The 22273-nt window shown below is 40.8% G+C and overlaps 1 protein-coding gene across 1 annotated transcript in view; it reads left to right on the forward strand.

Annotated features, from left to right (window-relative positions):
• LOC139686432 (phospholipid phosphatase 1-like) overlaps window positions 1-22273 on the forward strand; it is a 213080-nt gene that overhangs the window by 108674 nt on the left and 82133 nt on the right. The window contains exon 2 of the mRNA XM_071583622.1: window positions 3116-3267. Within this exon, the coding sequence (XP_071439723.1) occupies window positions 3116-3267 (152 nt within the window). The remainder of the gene's footprint in view (window positions 1-3115; window positions 3268-22273) is intronic.

The following is a 22273-nucleotide window of genomic DNA, read 5'->3' on the forward strand; positions in this document are numbered from 1 at the left end:
TGGAGAAATAGAAAGGAGAAGACGGGGCAAACCGATCCACAATAAGATTGCGAGGAATTACCTCCAAATGACAGTGATTCGTAAGAATACTTAAAGTCGCAAAGTCACCTATCAAAGCTCATCCATTTATCCCATGTGACTGCTTACATAATTACATACCAGGGATTGTAAAACTAATCACAAGGGCCTCGGATATGCCAGTGTCGATCCAAGGTCAAAATCATGTACTCTTTTAAGTGAAGGAGTTAGGGATTTGGGATGGAACTGTTGGGAGGATATTTCCCGTTCACAATCAGGGCTTGCAAAGAGTTTCCTGTGCACTATAACCACCCGCTCTCATTCGCGTTAACGACCGGCATCTGCCAATCAAGGACAAACGTGAACGAAGATAAAATTTTTTACCATGAACATGGTGGGAAATGAAAGTAGATTAAAATTCCGCCAGAGATCACAATCAGCAGATTGACACAAATCGGAAAAAATGTTGGGAGCTCACATACCTTGAACACACGGAAAACGAGTGATTTATGCAATTTTAATAGTTCGGCGGCCCTATGATTAATAATGTTTCTTCATCCTTGATTTAAAAGTTCGGCTTGTGGTCACTGCCGTGACTTGGTGGTCTGTTAGCCTGTGTCGGTCACAGTCATTCTGAGAAAACTACTGGAAAACCCTAATTGTGGATCTAAATATGTTTCCAGTCCTTATTTCGTTTTTCTGTTACAATCGTCCTCATTCCCTTGTTTTTTTTTCTCCTGCCCATTTCTGGTTTGTTTTTCCTCTCTTATTTCGTTCATGATGCGAGTGATTTTGACCTCTTGCGTGGCCGTAATAGTGCTCATCCTGCGTTTCTCCTCATGTTTTCTTGCCGTAGCGTCCTCACTTTCTGAAAGTAATCCGGCGCAGCCGTCTGCAGGTCCTCTAATCATATTCTCTTTGCGATTTGGTGTTGAAGTATCTTCTAAAAGTTATTGCAATTCATGTCCAAGGATAAGCGTTTGAAAAGTATAGAAATCATAAAACCGCAGGCTAACTGCGCTCGCCGCTCTGTGAGACGCTTCACGAAACCGCCCTGTCTTTTCAGTGGCATAATGATGATAAAAGGATATCGCAAAATAATCCTGACGCAGGTAAATTTGAAAAATGGTCGAACTGGAGGTCAATCGGCGCTCTCATCAGTGACATTTCCTGTTCGACCGCCCCCTTCAAACCCCTCTTGACGGCCTCAAAGCCACCTACTCTCTCCATTTACATTTGTTTCTTCCCCTGACAAAGACTTGCGACGAGGCGTATTGTTCTACATTTGGAAGTGTGACGGATGAAGGGGTGCTCGTCTTGTCGAGAACTAATTTCCCGACTACGCCCGATGACCCAGCACCATTTGTCCTAAGCCGTGGGAACATCAAACCTCTCCCTCCCAATCCTAATCGCCTCAACCCCATCTGGGATTGTGCGAAGTGTCTGAATCCCTCTAACTAAGATTTATTTTCGCGGCATCTCCCGTCCAACCCGGGGCTCGATAAAGAGGCTTCGAAGCAAACCAGTTCGCACAAACCCCTCCAGGAAGTTTGAGACTCAGGCGACCGAAAATTGTCCCCGGAAGAGATATGGGAAGGGAACTCTTTTTCTCGATTATAATGGGCCCCGATAACATATTCATGGACGGCTTGTCCCATAAAAAACAACTGTGAGATCTCCCCGTTGATTTATCGGCTGCACTTTTTTTATTCCATGATTATTTCCAAAGCCATCAGCGTTTTCAATTTATAAGCATTCAAACACGAGACTTACCAAGATATCGTCAGATTTACAGGCGTCTGACGGCGCTCAAAGTTATTTCTCGCCGAATGACCAAGATAAGTTCCAGGTGGCGTTTCCAGGTTGAGGGAGGGAAAACCGGTAGTAATTTTTCTGAGTGGGTGGGCGAAGTCTTCCCCGGCGGGGTTTCTCCCTTTCTCTCGTTGTTCATCTTGACCACCCGATGATTCGAACAGGGCGAGGATGTGTGCCACATTATCAGAAGCAAATTTGGGCGCAGCGAGTAATTTAAAGAGCGTTTCGCAGAAGAAAAGCGAAGAAAGAACGTTATTTGGCGTTTCGCTATTTTTTTCTACCGCCGCCCGAATTAACAGCTAAGCACGAAAAGCACTAATTTTCTATACTTCGATTATGTAGAAGCACTCATGAGAGCAATATAACACTTGGACGGCACTATAGGGCACAAACATATTCATAGAAAACGCATAAAAGAACACTTACATATAAGATAGTTTGAGCTTTCGGCCTTCTTTCGGGTTGTTCTTCTGGTCGCACTCTTCAGGTCAGACCAGAAGAAGACCCGATAGAAGGCCGGAAGCTCAAACTACTTTAAATGTGAGTGTCCTATGTGTTTCTTTTGTACATTTTTGTGTTTTATTGTGCCGTTCAAGTGTTATATATGTATTGTTTCTTCGTCTATATATTTAAAATGTAATTTTAGGCTGGGATACAGGAGTAGTAACTATGCATGTGAACAGATAGAATTTTTCGGCGCCAAATTTAAGTATTAACGTGTTATTTAAAAACTGGTATATTTTTTGTGGTAATTGTCATATTTCAACCTAATATTTATACTATAAATCATCTGGATTATACCTTGGAAATTTTGCATTGGCCCTAAGCATCTGTAACTAGATGGATACCACTTTTAATGCCACTTACAATCCACTTCCGGTCGTATAAAATAACGGAACACCAGCGCGTTATATCATAACCTCATCCATGTTCTGTCAAATCTTGATTGTTTTAATTTTCTTAATTTTCAGCGTCCCTCAAACCTCTGTTGACTGCGGGCATACCAAAGATACGCTCGTGGATATCTATCGCAGTTAGTTAGACATACTCTTGCTTTCCTCTCTCGAGCGTTGTCATGAGAAATTAGAATCCTGTCATAACTTTCCCAAATGAAGTAGTATTCTGTGGAATTATGGTGATTTCAATATTTGTATACGTGTATATTTGATTCATTACTCCTCATATTGGTTGACCCAACAAACGCTTGACGTTTTTTGAAATATTTGTTGCCTACGGATTGATAGTGCTTGTTCATCATAAAAATGTGTTCATTTTTTTGCAGTGGGGTTGGCGGCACTGAGCCTCAACCTATTCGCCAAGCCGTTCCACCGCGGCTTCTTCTGTGGGGATGCGACCATAAGACTCCCTTACAGAGCGGCCACTATCAGCGAAGGAACTCTCTTAATCACCGCTGTGCTCGTCCCCTCCTTCATCGTGAGTAAACCGCACGTTTTTTTTTTTAAATATACGAGCGGAAATTAACCACGAATTAAAAACGATTTATCATCTGAAAATGCAATTTTTTTGAACTGTCAGTGTTTTCTATTCTTTCAAAAAATGCCAACTTTTTATGGTGGTAAAATATAATGTAGCTAGCTTTATTGAGCCCATTCGATTTAAGGTCCGACTGCTTTATTCAGGTAAGTAACTCGAATGCTAACCTATAAGATCACGGGCTCGATTATCTGGCCCCCTTCGATTATGTGCAGCAGTTACGCATCAAATTTTGAATAATACTTCCTCTTTATTTGTACTTGACAAACTATTTCCTTTAGTTCTTAAATGTAATATTTCGTCATGCATAAAATTTGAAAAAGTTTAGAAAATATCATGAAAACTTAGTTGAAACGATACAAAAGAGTTTCAGGAAGTAGTTCTATAGACTTTCAACTAGAACATGACTATATCAGGATAGGGTTCCGAAAAGATGAGGAATTGGCTCCAGTACGTGTGATTGGATGAGCGTTTTTCTCAATATGTATTGAATTTGAGCATTTATTTACAAAAATTACGTGATATATTCTGAAATAAATAAAGAAGTTAAGATTTTCGCAGTAAAAAAGTTAGAAAATAAGGTATAACAAATCTTTGTGGAGTGACTCAAATTACAAAAACTCATTAAGAACATGCGAATATCTACATCCGGGCAGATTACGTAAAATTATGTTGACACACCTTCTATATTTCGAATTCCGATGCACTAGCTTGCCGAACAGTTTAAAATGCCTCGCTGAATTATTAAAAGGATTCATTGGAAAACTCCCTTTGAGTCGAGGCGGGAAGGATGTTATTCTGCTCTCCCGTACTATCTCTTCGTGTGGGAGAGAATCTCCTTCGCTTCTTCTCCGTACCTCGTAATTATTCTCCATTCTCCCGCCTCACCCGCACGAATTAGATCCGCTTCGCAATGAACGTCGAGCCATGGGGTGCGCGCGTACTCACGATGTGATGGGCAGGACTTCATCCGGGGCTCAGCATCTTTTCCTTTTTTATTAAAATTTCGCTTGAACAAGAGGCGCACATCTTGCGTGCGACGTGGGATCGCGGCATCTAACTCCGTGTCCATGGAGAATGGTTTTCGTGTTCGCATGAAGAGGATGAGACCCGAGGCGTCCGTCCTTCGTCCGACTTCCTTGCACATGGGCGTTCCCTCACCACCGCCGCTTTCTGACCGGAGGGTTTGGAAGAAAAAAGAAACCAAAAAAAAACAGGAAAAGAAAGGAGAGAAATTAATGGAGGGTTTGGGATTTCGATTAGGCAGCATCGGGGTGAACGGTTTGATAATTACGCATTTTAAAAAAATGTGTTTTTTTTTTGGGTACTCCGATGCACTTTGGGTCCCCCATTTGGATAGATGTCCCCTCCCCTCCTTAGTTCGGGTGTTTCTAGGAAGAGGCGGCTCGTTTTTTGTTTCGTCGTGTTTTTGTTTCTGAAAGGGGGGGCTTCGAGTCACTTCCTCGCTCGGAGCCTCCGATGAGAATGGGAGGGGTAGCGAATGGGGGTTGGGGGGTTTAACCCTTTACCATCCTCCGGAGGAAGCGGAGCTGTGAACTACACCCTGTTATCATGTCCTCGATCCATCGTTTCATGTGTCCGTCCGTGACCGGGGGTGTGGGAGGGGCGGGGTGATACGAAAGAGTAATAAGGCCGATTCCGGTAAACCGAGCACCGTATTATCATGCTAATATGCATGGCTCTTATGACCTGTTATGCGCGCTCTCCAGTCTCCCCGCCCGTCCTTGCGCGCGTTCACGGTTCGCCCGCCCTGATGCCCATCGTCATCCTCTCCCCATTGTTGAAGAGGAAGGGAAGGAAACGATTTCTGTGATGGCGACCACGCCTTGGACGGTAGGCGAAGGAAATATGTATATCCACAATTTCTCCTCCGCCGCCTCCCCCTACAATCAGGGCATCAGTGAGCCATTTTTTTCCCTCAACCTTCGCCACTTAGTCGACTTCGCGTATAAAGGCACTCTTCTGACATCATTTCAATTGGGTTTACTTTCTATTCTGTTTTAAGGTGAAATAGAACGTGACTGTTGACTTACGAACTCGGAAGGTGAGATTTGACTAAATTATTATTCATTGTATTCTGAATTTTCAGTGCAGAGTTTCCAGAAAATTCCGTTTTTCATGGTCATAACTGTGACTTGAACTCAAGGCGAAATTTGTAAATTTTTTATGGTTTTTAGTTATTGATAGAATTCGCTCCGAAGTAGTTTTATAGAATATTTCATGCCGCAATAACTTATTAATAAACACACTTAAAAAGCTCCATATTACATATATATTGATATGTTATAATAATAATTAAGGTGCGTATTAATAATTTTTTGTCGTCTTTTAACTATTGTGAGTGTTTTTAAGGGTAAATAAAGACGTACATAATCGGTAAAACATTTGAAGACTGCTTTTTTCATATCAACTTAATTTCTATTTCAGACTAAAAGGGTTAGTTAAGTGCAGTGATAGGCGTACTTGGGCTTCTCCGTAGAAGCGGTCACTGTATGAGCAAAATATGGCGAATGGATGCATATGATATTTTCAGATGTAATTCCTGTTTATTCGGGGACGTATAATTGCACGTAATTCGCCGAGATCCAGTATCTGAGAGTGGGACAGAGGTTCCTAGAATGCTTGCCAGTGTTATGATAGTGGGGAATATATAAATGCAAGAAGAAAACCAGTTCTTATTATTTAAATTATCGAGTAAAAATATCCTTTTTGTTTTAAGTATAGAGTCAGTAACTTCGGTTAAATTATTTTTGTGTAAGTCTTATTTGGGCTTAATTCCTGCAGAGCAATCTTTTGATGAAGATGATGTAGTATTTCGAAATTGGTCTCATATGAATCCTTCGGCCATTGGAAAATTTAAATTATTTCGGCTAATAATATGTTCCCATTCCTCGAGATAACGCCTAAAACTGCGCTTTGGTCCGTAAATATTGGAAGTTTATCTGTATAGAAGGTTTTAATTGGAAATGCCCTTGGACACAAATGGATTTTAAATAGCGAAATTTCAGTAGATCTCAGTCATTCGTTTAAATGAATTCGAGTAAAAATGCCATCGAGTTTTGATAAACTCTTTTCCAGAATAAGTCTGTAGCAATGTCCGCCATCTCGGCTGCCCGAGTCTTGGGCCACCCCTCAGTTCATTGGCCGAATGATGGAATAGACCTGGGTACCCTTCATCGGAGTCCGTGCTCCTCGCCTGTTAAAGTTCGAAGTTTCCCCATAAATTCTCGTGTGAGATTCTCCATCGCACTAAGAGGCGATCCCTGTGGAGTCGTTAAGGCGTTTTAAGGAAGGAATTTCCACAGGGAGTGGGAGAAGTCACTATAAAGAAAATCCACGACTTATTTCTCCTTTGAATATCGGGAACGGGAACCTTTCTCCCTGTAGGGACGGAAACGTGAAAGTCTCACGGAGATAGCTAGAGTGGCGATCCAGGTGTCGAGGGACCGAGTACTAACTGTTGAACGAGAAACTTTTATAAAAGGAACGAGGTCGGGAGATATGATGAAAGGGTGTGAAGTTTAAAAAAAGAGAGTGCGGTATGACAATGCTTAGAAGAGAAGCTGATACCATTTTTACTAATCTAAGTTATATCAAAGTATTAAATCTAATTTCTTTTGGAAATGCATGCATGACGGAGCAACATACATGTATGTGTATGTTGCTCCGTCAAAATCGTCAGCTTTATTTATCAACCAGCAAACTGGTAACCCTTTATTCCACTCCCTCCATGTTAATTCTTTTGTCGTATGTTTCTCTGTGAAATTCCGGATGGGGAAGAAAAGTTCAACGCACTAAATGACTTCAACTATGTACGTACAGGGTTCGTCCGGAAAATAAGTGTACTGATTTTTTCCCGCCGCCCCAGGCGCGCCCAGCACCGCTCTGACGGGCTGCGATTGGAGGGGGGTATGTTGGCAAGCGACGCTGAAAAAGGCAGTCGGCTCTGAGCTGTGGTGTAGTGAGGAGCTCTGTTAACGCGAACCTCCGCGCTCGACCCACGTCACGGAACGCGATGCCGAAGTTTTTGGAGCAGCGTTATTCCATCAAATTTGCGGTAAAGCTTGGGAAATCGTCTACTGAAACTGTCGGTATGATTAACCAGGCTTACGGGGAGTCAGCCATGTCCAGAAACATGATCTTTCGGTGGCACAAGATGTTCGTGGAGGGCAGAGAAGAGGTCGACGACGAGTCTTCGAGAGGTTCCCGATGATGCCTTCCCGGGAGCGTTCCAGGAATGGGAACGCCGCTGGAACAAGTGTATCGACTCACAAGGGTCCTATTTTGAGGAATATTAGCTTAAGATATGTAAAAGTGTAATACATTTTTTTTCCTGAGCTCAGTATACAGATGTGAGCAGATGTTTTTGATCGCTGGCCGGACGCGGGCGACTCGTTTCCGAAGCCTGTAGAGCACTTGGACGTAAAATGCAGCATTTACAGTTTGTCATTCAGGTACAAATTCGTAGTGGACGACTCCCCTTTTGTCAAAAAAACAATGAGCATCGCCTTGATCCGAGATTTGGTCATGCGAGCTTTCTTTTGACGGGGTGATGATGGGGTGTGCCACTCCGCACTTTGTCTCTTCGACTCCGGGTCGTACTCAAAGATCCACGTCTCGTCACCCGAAACAACGTTCTCTAAAAAATGTGGATCATTTTTGCAGTGATCCGCAAGTTATGTCGCGATTTCCAAACGATTGAGTCTTTGATCATCACTGAGTACTTTCGGCACCAACTTTGCACAAATTTTTCGCATCTGTAATTACTCCCTAATAATCTCGTGCACTATTGTTTTTGGCACATTACACTGCTCTGCTATCATCCGAACACTAAGACGACGATCAGAGTTCAGTACATCGCGAAATTTTCGCACATTTTCGTCGGTGAGTGTCGTTGATGGGCGTCCAGGCCGTGGTTCGTCGTCGACCTCTTCTCTGCCCTCCACGAACATCTTGTGCCACCGAAAGATCATGTTTCTGGACATGGCTGACTCCCCGTAAGCCTGGTTAATCATACCGACAGTTTCGGTAGACGATTTCCCAAGCTTTACCGCAAATTTGATGGAATAACGCTGCTCCAAAAACTTCGGCATCGCGTTCCGTGACGTGGGTCGAGCGCGGAGGTTCGCGTTAACAGAGCTCCTCACTACACCACAGCTCAGAGCCGACTGCCTTTTTCAGCGTCGCTTGCCAACATACCCCCCTCCAATCGCAGCCCGTCAGAGCGGTGCTGGGCGCGCCTGGGGCGGCGGGAAAAAAATCAGTACACTTATTTTCCGGACGAACCCTGTATATATATATATATATATATATATATATATATATATATATATATATATATATATATATATATATATATATATATATATATATATATATATATATATATATATATATCAAAGAACTCAGACCAACACAGTTAGACATTGAAAAAGAAAATGACGTAGAGGAAGACAGCTTAGGTCCAGGCATACTAGACAATGAGATAGAAAGGGCATTAAGGGAGATGAAACTAAATAAGGCCGTGGGGGTAGATAACATTCCCGTGGAACTTTTAAAATGCTTAGGAAAATGTGGGAGGAAGAGGCTATATGGGCTGATCCGTAGCATTTATGAGGAGGGAATCTGGCCGGAAGACTTTGTGAGAGCAGTTTTAGTTCCGATTCCGAAAAAGGTAAAGGCCACGTCATGTGAGGACTACAGGACGATAAGTTTGATATCCCACGCAGCTAAAGTTGTTCTCAGGATCATAAACAAAAGGATAGAGAGTAGGGCAAATGATTACTTCGGGGATGATCAGTTTGGGTTTAGGAAGGGGAGAGGTACGCGTGATGCCATTGCAGTAATGAGATTATTAATCGAGAGGAATATAGAACACAACCAGGAGGTATTTGCCTGTTTCGTAGATTTCGAAAAAGCGTTTGATAGAGTGAATTGGGAAAAACTAATGAGTATATTGCAGAAAATAGGAATAGATTGGAGGGAAAGGAGGCTAATCCGCAACCTGTACATGTCTCAGACTGCTCAGGTGCGGGTGGGAAACGGGGAGTCAGGATGGGCAGTGTAGGGAAGGGGTGTAAGGCAGGGTTGCCCATTATCACCGTTGCTGTTCAACCTGTATGCATAGGAAATGATCAAAGAGGCATGGGAAGAACTAGAGGTAGGAATGAAAGTGGGCGGGGAATTCGTAAAATCAGTTAGGTTTGCTGATGACCAAGCTTTAGTTTGTCAGTCAGCCAAGGGGCTGCAAGCATTGCTGAGTGAATTGGAAATTCAATGCGACAGGTATGGGATGAGAATCAACATTAATAAAACAAAGGTTATGCGATTTTCTAGAAAGAAAAAGGGCAAGCTTAACATTAAAATAGGAGGGCAAAAACTAGAGCAGGTAGAGCAGTTTACGTATCTCGGTAGTGTTTTGGACCAACACGGTCAAAGTAGTAGGGACGTAAGGAGAAGAATTGCGCTAGGTAAAGAGGCTTTCACGAGGAGGAGGGAGTTGATGACGGGGACTATGAGTAAGGATGTTAAGAAAAGACTCGTAAAAACTTTGATATGGAGCGTAGCTATGTACGGCGCGGAAACGTGGTCATTGAAGCAGGAGGATAGACGTAGACTGGAGGCTTTTTAAATGTGGGTGTGGAGAAGAATGGAGAAGGTGAAATGGACAGAGAAGAAAACAAATGAGGAAGTACTTGGTATGGTGGGCGAAGAGAGGGGTTTGTTGGGAGCAATCCTATGGAGGCAGGAAAAGTGGATGAAGGGGGTGTTGACCGGCAGTGGGATGTTGAAGACTGTGATAGAGGGTAGAATGTTGGGCAAAAGAGGAAAGGGAAGGAACAGGATAGGGATGTTGGACGGGATGAAGGGCGGAAGAAAGTACTCAGAGATGAAGAGGGACCTAGTGTAGAGTAGAATTTAGGGTTGTGTTTTGTTAGTAGTCACAAAATATTTGTTTGGTAGTTGTGTCCATCGAAAAACCTACCTTAACCGGTAGATTACCTTAAAAAAATATATATATATATATCTGGGTTCTGCGTAGAAACCATATCTACAAAGTTGCATATATTACCCGTCTTTCAAAAATCCAACCAAAGAAGTAATTAATGGTGTTAGGCTAGAAATTCCTTCCTCGGAAACTGTTTTACTGAATGATTGACATAAATTTGTGTTTTTCCGCGAGAAAGAGAGTAAATATGAAGAATTCTGTTATCCTATAGCAGGAATTTGTTCCAATCAAATTGATTTAGGAAATAAAAATCCTTAACTATTATTGAATAATCAATTCTGGTGTGCGCATCACCGGCTTAAACAGCCGGTGATGGGCATAACAGAAGGTCATGTTTGAAATAATTATGAATATGAAAGAAGCGAAACAAGCCTGCAAAGATAAGTTACCTGAAATAATATAAATTTAGGCTTTTTTAAAAATTTTCTTATCCATAAATGGAATGGGTATGTATGCAGTAATGATTTAGATTCATCCATACAAATTTGAGGAATCCACGACGATATATGTAATTTTTATAGCGATTACTCAAATGTACATACCTGTAACCTGCTCATAAAAAGTGTGTAGATTTTTTGTAAAGAATACAATAGTTCTCTCATGAAAGGAAGTGTGAATGTGAACTGGTAAAGAATGGTCGAGGGAGGATTTATCTGGAGGGGTCGCGACCCCCGCGGGACTGAGGGAGGTTCCCTAAAGTAATCCGCGCGTCCTTGAGAGCTCGAGAGACGCAAGGTCGAGTGGATAATGGAAAAGGGCGAAGGCATGAGCTCGTGGCGCTATTTATACGACGGTGAACTGGTAGAGAGAAAGTCAAGCAGAGATGATATTACATGGTAGGTGTGCGCACGGAGATACATTTCCCGTTCTTCTTTTCATGTCTCACAGCGCATTACCCCTCCAAGTACTCTCACGCTGGTTATTCTTCTACATGTACTTGTATGTATGCCCATAAAATATAGGCAAAAATGTTTATTTTACTCCCATTTTTGTTGGAAAATACTTTAAAAACAATTAAAGAAGGACGGTACCGGGTAACGTATTCACTTTCAAAGTGAGAATCTTTCAAACGTCCATCCTAGCTCATATATTCAAACTGCGAAATTTGTGAGGTAATATAATTTTTTTTTCGAGCATAACAGCACTAAATCATATGTTCTTAGTAATTTTAATGACTTTCTGCGTTGCTTTCATTTCTCGCTGGACTTTATAAGTATATTTTTGGAGGCATGGTCTATTGTCTTGTCCACCAAACAAAGCACTCGTAAATTTAAATTCTAAATAATTAAACATCACTCTAACCCAAGTGTGAATGAGTATACATACATTTCCGAGGCGAAACTCCACATATTTTATCTCTCATTTTTGGCGCCTGCCTTCCCGAAGCGACTGATTGTAGAGAAAACCAGTGGACAGATACGTGGAGACGATTTATGACGAACATTTTCATGGACATATTTCGGTGAAAATTCCATCAGAATATGATTCAACTAAATTTCATATTGCACCACTGTAGAAAGCGTCAATCATGGGTTCCTTTTTTGCACTTATAGAGGCATCGTTATTTAAAATTAAGTTATTTGCATATTACTAAGGTGGTATACCTGATAACTGAATGAAAATTTTAAAAAGATTTGAATTGAAGCAACTTACACGACTAATGTATTGAAATATTGGCGCGTCATAAATTTGTTTAATATATTGGCAGTTCCATACCATTGTCCATGCATTATGTAATTAAGAATATGTATTGTCGATGCGTTTAACTTGTGTATAAGCGAACAAACAGACTTCACAGACATGATCACAGCAGATCAAAGAGGGTAAGGTGATTTAATTCGTCTACAACTAAATGGAAAGGTAAAAAGAAACTCGTAGCACATCACGGTAATTTATGAGCATGGATAAATAAGTAATCAGTGTGATATAGAGACCCTGAGATCTTTCGACCCAGAGATTTTTCAAGTATTAGGTAGCATCACCCTCGGCTCATCCGAAGCGTGACTCAATTCTAAGACTTATGCATTTACATTACAAGGAACAGAATAATCATCAGAAGGCGTTATCCCAGTGAGAACTCCAGCCAACCCATTCAGCGCTTCTCCCTCAAGTGTGTTTAATTAAAGCGCAACATTTGCGATGTTGCAGCACCCCTTTTGTAGTTCGTATGGTGATCTACGTGCATCCACATAATACCCCGCAAGCCGCCTCAAGGGCGTGTGGCAGGGGGTGATAGGTCACCACCTGTAAAAGAGAACAAAAACAAATCTTTATATGTATATAGTAATTGACTGATCATTTGAGCCATTTCTACAATTACAGGCTGCTGCATTATGCTGTTAGTATTAAGGATGTGGTATTCATGAGGGTAGAGCGCCCGGGACATTTGGGATGTCAGGGCATAATCCCCTAGTTAAATTTCTTATCGTATTTAGGCTCCTGATTCCTCACATTCTTTCCGCTGCCTCGGTTGATGTGTAATCTCTGGATAAACAACTTTGAGGAAAGATTGAATAACCTTTAGACACCATTCATTCAAGTTGTGATATGTAATTGGTAATCCATTTTTCTTTAAATGAAATGGATTTTAATGAAATTAAACGCAACTTGCTTCGTTTAATGAGGTTACTGTGCGAAGTGATTATGTCGATTGTAAATGTAAGAGTTTACATCTGCACAGTACCCCGCAAGTCGCCGGAAGAGCGTGCGGCGCCAAATATGTAGTTACCAAAATGTTAGGGCACCAAACCATTCATGCATAGCTATTAGTCCGCACATGCATTTGAGTATAGATTTATACAAAAAAGCTCGTGCGCATGCAAGCATTAATGCCTCTTTACCTCTCTCTAAATCTTTCAATGTTTTCATATGTAAATATATAGTCTGTGTTTTAAAATAAAAACAAGTCGTTCTTTACTAATTTTCGTGTTTGATGATTTAAATGAAGACACTAATATCTTTGAATACGGGTATATTTAAGAAATAATTTATGACACCAATTAGGGTGTGCATGAGTTCCCTCGACCAGATAGTAATTATTTGGTTGAATATTTCATAAGTTAGAATTTTATTGCGTTGAAACATTATGGTTTGTGTAGTTAAGAAGAGAATTTCAAAACTTTCTTCAAAATAAGTAAAATAAACGACATGCGTTTCGACTCACAGAGTCATCTTCCAGTACAAGAGCTACAGATGAGCCGAAACGCGCGTCGTTAATTCCACTTATTTTATAGAAGTGCTAAAATTCTTTTTCAATTATGAATTCCTTTCGCCACATCCAGCCGGAAATTGTAAATCTTATGGTTTAAGTATTTTAAGTTTTATTTTTGTTGTGAGCTGTCACATCCCAGGAATTTATTTCAATGAAAGAAAATAGTCCGTGACTTTATTGCGTGATCTAGGTGTTATGTGTTGGACCTTCTATCCAACTCATCGATTCAAATCTCACACTAAAAAACAAAATGTGTTTCCCAATTTTTTATCCCATTTTTATCATATCTAATCTTTATGATCATCCATCTACTGAGCGTTTTCTTCGTTTTCCTCCTGACTGTATAAACGAACGAGTTCAGCTGTTGCGGTCGATCATTCCCTGTAGTTTTGTAAATCATATTGATGGAGGAAGATGTGGCAAACTTGTACTATCCTATTAAGGCAAACAATGGAACCGGAAACAATGGGCGTAGATACGTCGTGAGGGTGATCCCCAAGTGTTTCCTTATCCATTCATCCAGCCATCGGTGCGACTGCAAATGGAAGTGGGCAGTCTGTGGAGTCGAGCGTATTTCCTGCCGTGACTTTTTACAGAATTCATCATTTTTTCCATTCCGTCGTATAAGGAAAATGTTAGCTTATTCGTATGATTTGAAATGGGTGTGGAAGTCCAGAGCTGAATAACAGTATTTTTTAATGCTTGGATCTCCTCAATTATATCTTCATGAAAAAATGATGAGCAAAGAAAGTAGGACCCAAAATTGTTCGTCAGCGCTTCTTCCGCGAGTGGGTTTGTTTTAGAGTTTATGTGTGATTATGGTAATTAGATGAATGCTGACAAATAATGTTTTTCATAATTAATATCTATGGAAGAGGCTACAGATGTAAAATACTGTATTATCACTGCTTCGGATTTTTTTCAATTCATTAATCCCCTAAAAAAGTGATTAAGTTTATCAACATTTAAAAGAAGGTAACGTAAGTCTTTGAAATCCTAATTTCTCCTGTCAACGTTTTATTTTTAAATTCGTTCACGCCACAAACCGTTGTATCAGTCGAGTAGTGAATAACGGGCCGTTCAAAGTATTCCCTCGGAAAGAAAGACTACTCAACAGTTATTAAACATTGTCTCTGGATAATCGTTGAGTTCAGGTTGGAATCATGTAATTTTGTTCAAAAAACTCGAGGAAGCCATAAGGGAAGCTTCCCGTTTCGATGCGCGAATGGCGTAGGCTTAGTATACCAAGAGCGAGCGGATAGGAAGGCACATGTGGAGGGAAGGGAATAGTCAGAAACGAGAGAATTCTCGTGGGGCGGGGGGGAAGAGGGGATTTAGTGCATATATCGTCGGGAACCTTCTCTTGCGAAATAATGCGAGTTGGGAAGGGGGAATGGGAGGCTCTCGCTAGAACCTCGCTATCTCACTGCGCCGAAACAGAATGGTCGAGACCCTCCTCTCCCTATTATCTCTCATATGTCTCCCTTCCCACTATCCCCGCTGCTTTTTCGTTGCTGTGAAATGGGGACAGCATTTTTGGGAGAGCTCTCTCTCTCTCTCCCTCTCTGCCTTCTCTTCGCGCTGTCCGTCGTTCCTGCCTGTTGGAAGTGCACCGGGACGCGGGCAACGGACGGGTGCGAGTGAAGTTTTCCTTGCATCGATGCTACGCACCCGCGCGACCACGAGATCGCATGATTTTTTCGCGCCAATTTTCAGCCCCCTAGACTCGTTGACGATTCAATTATTTATTTCAGTACTTAACAATGAATGAGCGAAGGTTCAAGTACAGACTAAAGACTCTTGCATCAATTGGGGACTACTCTCTTTGGCGATGATGTTTAAAATGTATTATTTAGTCCCATCATACGAGTACTACAGTAGGAGAGATTATGATAGTAGGATTTGAGAGATTAATAGTTAGCGATGGGAGATTACGGAGAGATTAATAATTAACAGATAGCGTTAAGATGTCATTTTTTTCAACGGGCGATAAGGGTTCAGAATAACAGAAAGCGACCGCGCTAGAGGGAGAAAATATTTTTCTTTATTCGTTCTAAGTAGCCTAGTATGTTTTTACTATCTCATAGGGTCTAAGTTTTTGTCCCTCTTGTTATTAACGACTTCTCTCATATGAATAGAGAAGGATATGTCACTTAAATACCGTAGTCCATGTATCTGTAGTTATCATGATTTACCTAAGTGAATTCATATATATCCATATATTAAAATTTTATTTCATATTTTTCATGCCTGGTGTTTTATCACCCCTTACCACTTGCTCTAGCGGCGGCTTGCAGGGTTCCATGTATATCGTAAGTAGAATGAGAAGGCAACAAAAATCGAACAGAAAATTGGAAAATATAAAGAAAAAAATTCAAAATTCTGCGTAACACTATTTACATTATTTGATATTAAATTATTTCCTTCCTGTAGCCAATTATTAAAACATCTAATCTAGCTCCTAATTTTTTTAACGTAGGTTATATTAAGTTACCTTATTGTGACTCATTGCTCCAAAATATATTAACCTAATTTCAGCCTGATAATTATTCATTTGTTTCCGTGGCTCACTGGTTTTCACGAAACGAATTTTTGGGAAGACGTGTTTTATTTTTTGTTTAGATTAGGTTTCAGCGATATGGAACGGGAACCAAAGAACTGCGTTTCTTTTAACCTTCCGACAATTCACAAAAAAACACCGACTTCATTCCCTTAAAGTGTATTAATTGCAATTGACGACGAATAATTCCCAATAAGGAACGCTAAATACATCCTGAATGACATTTGTGCACCATACTCTTGAATAGATGTAATAATGTGGAACGTTCAAACCTGTGGACGTTTTCAATTAGTTGAAACGGGATTGTTTAAATTTAAATATACTTAAGAAGTAAATCTACTGGAGTTCGATTAGCTTTTTATTTTCACTGAAGAGTTATAGCCTAATGACCAAACATTTGTTTTAGTAATGAATTCGCATTATTATTATAAAATTGCTACTTTATCTTATAATGTATTTTACGATTTAGTCGCTTTAGTGGCATGCTAGAAAAATTGTTACCCGTGCCCCTACTTGCTCAGGGCAATTCATAAATACTTTCTCGGCATTTTTCTGGCTTGTTTATGTTAATTTGATTGAACCGATTCTCTTCCGTGGGTGGTTCACTCTGTTTATTATTACGGCTCCACAAGGATTGTACGAGTAAGCACAGAACTTATCCCCTTGCACTTAGCATACGGGTTCCTGGCAATGCCCCCTCCGCTTCACACTTAAATATAGCCCCTCGACGAGTGAGCTGTGGGATAATAACTTTAAATGCGGGAAAGAGTGCTTTCCGACAAAATATTTGGAGAAAGTCATTAGCGAGCTTTAAACGCCCTGAGTAGCGTCGACGGTTCCGCAATCTCTTGAGAGCTAAAACGTGTTCGGTCGCCAACTGAGTTATTCGGTTAAAGCCATTTAGGTATTAAAACTTCCAGACGGTGAGTCTTGAGGAATATATATGATGATAAAATTACCCTACTTCAGGATAATTCCTTCGCAGTGATCAACTATATTTGTGTGAGTGTGGGGTCCCCCTGGTATGACTCAACTCATCGGAAGAAACTTGTTATTTTTCGATAACTGCTAAATCATTTTCTCGCCCCTTTCGCTTTCCCTTCGTCTCGGCGGCTTAAAATAACTCGTTTATTGACTTCAATACTCTTTAAATCAGAATTTCGGTATACATTTGAATGTATCTTTCTCGTGAATTGTTTCTCATTGCATATTTAAAATTTCCGCCGAACCCTTCCGCCTTCCCCTCGCATCTTTGCCTTAAAATAACTCGTTTCTTGACGTGAATGCTATTCGGTCAGAACTTCGGTACACTTCCAGATGGTTCCTTCTCAATTTTTTTTCTCATTTCGTATTTAAACTTTCCACCGAAATAAAATAAATAAATAATGGTGCTCATGGCACATCCGAGAGCAGGTCTGGTATAATCGTTCGCTTGGCCCATAAAAATAACCAACCTGTTGGAAACTCATTCCATAGATTCTACCCATCGATCGTGAATTTTTCGACGTGAAATGTTGATATAATTATTCCCGGAAATTTGAGGCAGTTTTGACAAAAGTTTACTACGGGCTTAGACCTTTGGTTTTCATAGAAGTTAGTCATGATGCGCATTATCACCTACTATCTACCCAAGTATCTCAATAAATTATGTATTTAGGTATTAAAAAAACACTAGTTTTACTCAAGGTAATTATTTCGACTCCCATAAAACGAAATTAAAAAAATTAATGATGAGCGTCCACAACTTGTTTACTCCATGCCCTCAGTTTTATTTCTTTGCCCCAGTTCTGTAGTAGCTTATCACATCGACTCAACTGGCCCAGAATTTTATTGAGCTCAAAATTTTTATTGTTTTTTAAACACTTGACTTAAGATATTAACCTATTAAAAGGCTATACTCAGAGGAACTATCACGTTTTTTTGTACGTTGGGATTGTGTTATTCGGACAACTTCCACCACCTATCTTTTTCCAGCAACGGTAGGCTCTAAAAATGTTAAACATACAAAGCAGAATGGTGAAATTAGCATGAGTTTGCTTATTGGGCAAGTATTGCCTTAACCACCAATGTAACTTCTCCTGGCTTAAATCTTGAAACTGTTAGCTTACAGATTTGTGGTTGTAGCGAGGACTTATGGAGGAAGATTTCTGTTTTCACCCTAGTTATTTTCAAAAGCAAGATTTTTGCAGCCCAGTGATTAAAGCGCTCGTTTTTTTTAGCGGAATGTACCGGGTTCAAATCCTGGGCAACATTTCCGTTTAAAACCCAAGTGGAGAGATTTTCTGATTTCCAGAACTTAGGTATAAACCGAATTTTGATACAGAATTTCCCACCCTCCACCTAACATGAATGTGCGAAATTCACACGTCTTGGAAATCAGCACGACGTGAGTTATACAGTCAGCTATAAAAAACAATCTTCGGGTTGTTTGGTGTACATCTAGATCCAACCCATACCCTGCAAGCCGACCTGGAGGGTGTCTGAGGGTTTTATGCCACCATCCGTCAGTAACTGAATAGAAAAAAGGGTCAGAGGTAAATAATTCGCGACTAGTTTCATCGCCCGAAATTTTTTTTCTTTGCTTTTGTTGTGATCGAAAATCGTACGTGAAACGAGTCCTTGAAACTGTCCGTGCCGCCATAAATCTCCCCTTTCTTATCCGATTGGTCCAATCTGCAGATATGACGAGGGTACTTCATGATTTCTTCGGTGTTATAATTCAACCCGAATGTCCTGTACTTATCTAAGATCCTCAACACTCTCAATTCATGCATGAAGGGACTTTCATCCTTATTCCTCGATTAACCGCATTGCGCCTGCTTTCTTGTCGTAGGATTTCCTCACAAACTTCGCGGCCCTTCTTCTTCGTACCATTTCTTCAGCCACCATTTGTACTGTTCGTTCTATCAATCAATACAATTTCCAACGGTCCCAAATACTTTCGGCGTATTCCAGGTGCCGCCCCACGAGTGCAAAAATTAACACCTTTCCCTTACTTTCTCATTACATTTTCTTACAACTCGTCTAATTAATCAAACTCCCTTCAAGGTGGCTACGATGATAAATTTCTATTGGAGTGACACTTAAGTGACTTACTCATTCAGAATATTGTATTTCGACCTCGTTAATTTTGTATGCGGTGTTGCATTTCCTTGTGCGATGACGATGATTTTCGGTACTCTTAAATTTTGATCGTGTCTTCACGGCTCTTGAGGCATCGCATTTCTCGAAAAGATGTGGATTTTTATATTTGCAAAACCACCCGAGACCGTCCATTCTGAGTTTAGCGGCGGAGTAGGCGAGGAGGGAGCCAACCAGCCAGCCTCCAAGAGGATGGATTCTTTCTTCTCTTTGGGCTTGGTCGGGTCGCGCGGAGACGGGTCGGTCGGTGCCAGGGGGGTTGGTTGGTCGTCTCTGGCCGGAATGGCTGCTTGGCTAGGCCGAATGAAAAACAAACACGCACGGAAATCCGTCCGTGTCGCTCCCAGACGGAATTCCTCCGCGGGACATGCGAAGCGATAAATCATCATCCTCCGAACGAAGAAAAATTTCCTTACGCTTCGGTCCCACCGCGTGGTGCGGAAATAAATCCGCTGGCGACGGAGTGGTCCCCCTCACCCCGATCTGACTCAAGAACTTCTCGTGTGCCGCTGTCGTGTCTTTTCGGCTGAAGAGAGCAAAGCGAAGGAGCATGGTAAGGGAGCGAATACGCCCCCTCAAAAAGTCGCAGTTGATACTCTCGGGGAGGATTACGGGCGGACGTTCCAGCGGTTTGTCTTTACCGGCTGATGTTATCTTAAAACCACCGATCCGGTCGTAATGGCGGTTCCTTGTAAATCAGCTTATGATCTGACACTCGGAAATTGATGCAGTTCGATATCACTATGCTAACTATGAAATTTCGCCGCAAAGATCTCATTATTCAAACATGGGAGTGGTAACATTAAAATTTTCCTACGGAGGGGGGGGGGGGTAATTTATTGCAGAGACATCTAAAAAACGGATCAAATTTCAGAGTGCTATTTGTTCAATGGAGAGCACCTAACTGTGTGGAGGGGAGAGAAAAGATAGTTTCGTTCCGAATAAAGGCCAATACATTGGGTTGCTTACCAGTCGATGCTTAAATATGGCTTCTCAAGAGGGATTCTGCGATTTAGTTTCCTCGGGATCTTCGGTGTTATATTTTGCCGTAAAAATTATGTCTGAGAAATAATTTAAAATAATACTTAGTGGATAATTTTGATTTTGTGCAATGAAGTCTAACCTGCGAAGTTTTCCTGGCAAAGTTAATTAAACGGAGTAGGGCTTCGGGTTCCCCTAAAAAGTTAATTTGTCCAGTTTTTTCCATTTAAACTGGAAAAAGTTTTATTGATACTTATAATGGAACATAGTATAATTTTTTAGCCTAATTTAAATGTATTTTCAGCCCTAAAATATCATAAATAATCATTTATAATTAAAATAAATGCAAAGACGTTTTCAAACATTTGAGATGAAGTCTGAGGGGTTGGTTTATTTGCTAGTAAACATGCGTAAAATTCCATTTCCAATGTAATGAACCTGAAGGTTGGTTTTATTGGTGTTGATAGAGCTCATCTCGATCTAAGTCCTAAGGCTGGTGAAATTCACAGACAAATAAATTTTTTTAAATGGTGAATTCCTTCCCTTATGCCAAGACATGAATAGCATGTGTTCAAGCATTTGGAATCTCCAAGTTATTATTATTTGCTACCTACCTTTTGCCTCTCATTACTATTACCAAATATTGAATGCGAATTTAAAATATTATCCACCATAAAACTTACCTATTCATTTGTTCCTCATTTAAATATCTTGAGTGCATGCTTTCACTAAACCTGAATTCAAGAATTTTATGAACTCCAGATTCTTTCCACCCTTCCATTGGACGAAATCATTTTTATCCATAGCGTACGACCTTGAGGCTGATCAAGATTCTTCACATCGCGGGCACATTATCACTTCCGTTATTCAAGCGATGTGTTAGGAATTTCCGATCATTGTTCCTCAAGTTTCGCGATACGAAGCGTGAAGTACCATCGCGATGCACTGAAGCCGGGTCTCTAGATCGTTCACATTATATTATTATTGCGAAAATGTTCATACTTACTAACAAACTCCCAAGTGCGTGTTTGAGTGCATGTTTTTCTTTAGTCAGCTACCTATTACATGGAAATAACAAGTTATATGAAGTAAACAAGAAACAATTGTGCGCTCATGCATAACTCTGTTGAAAAGCATGGTATAAATTTCTTCATCACTACGTCATTTTTCATGGTAAATAACTTCTTTTGTTTATAAAAAATATAATATATAAAGGTAATTATCCCCCCGCCACACGCCCTTACGGCGGCTTGCGAGGTATTATGTGGATTTAGATGCGATTATATTAGTTGTGAAAAATCATAGTAAGGAATTAGACAAACTTTGTAGATTCACCAAAGTTTATTACGGCGCGACCGGTTTTATAGCATACGCGATGAAACCGGTCGCACTTCTATAAAGTTTGGTGAAATCTACAATTTTTTTCTAATTCGTAAGATGAGATTTCACAAGGCTTAGCCTGACACCATTGAATATTTATATTAGCCGTAAAAATATTTATATCGGTTATAAAAAATGCATGGAACATAATAAAGAATTTTACTACCAGAAAAAAATATTGTTAAATAATCCCCGTTTCCTCGGTATGAATTTACTGTTAAAAAATATTTTTTAGACGTGAAAATCAGTATATTGGTACCTTGTAGTAGCACCCAGGTACGCTGCGGCCAAAAAAATATACACATACTGATGTGTTCCTCAGGCAGGTGCGGTTACTATTTTGGAAGTCTAATTCGCATACTCGGAACCGCCCACTGATCACACATTAGCATGCCGCCTCGCCCCATCATTTTCCTTCGCGAACGAGACCGATTTCTCTCCCGCGAACTCCGCACCCCAACCCACACTAGTGAGACCACAAGCAGGACGGCCCTATAGGACGACAGCGGCGGAGGCAGGAGCGAGCAAGCAGTCCCGCATTCTCGTCCCGGCCCGAGGTAAAAAAAAGTACCATAAAGCACTCCGCCCCTCAGGGGAGAGCGCGTGTGGCTTCTCCCGACCCGGGGAGGAGCCCCCTTCACTC

The sequence above is a fragment of the Hetaerina americana genome, unplaced genomic scaffold, assembly GCF_022747635.1.
Source record: "Hetaerina americana unplaced genomic scaffold, ioHetAmer1.1.p SCAF_14, whole genome shotgun sequence".
Lineage (NCBI taxonomy): Eukaryota > Metazoa > Arthropoda > Insecta > Odonata > Calopterygidae > Hetaerina > Hetaerina americana.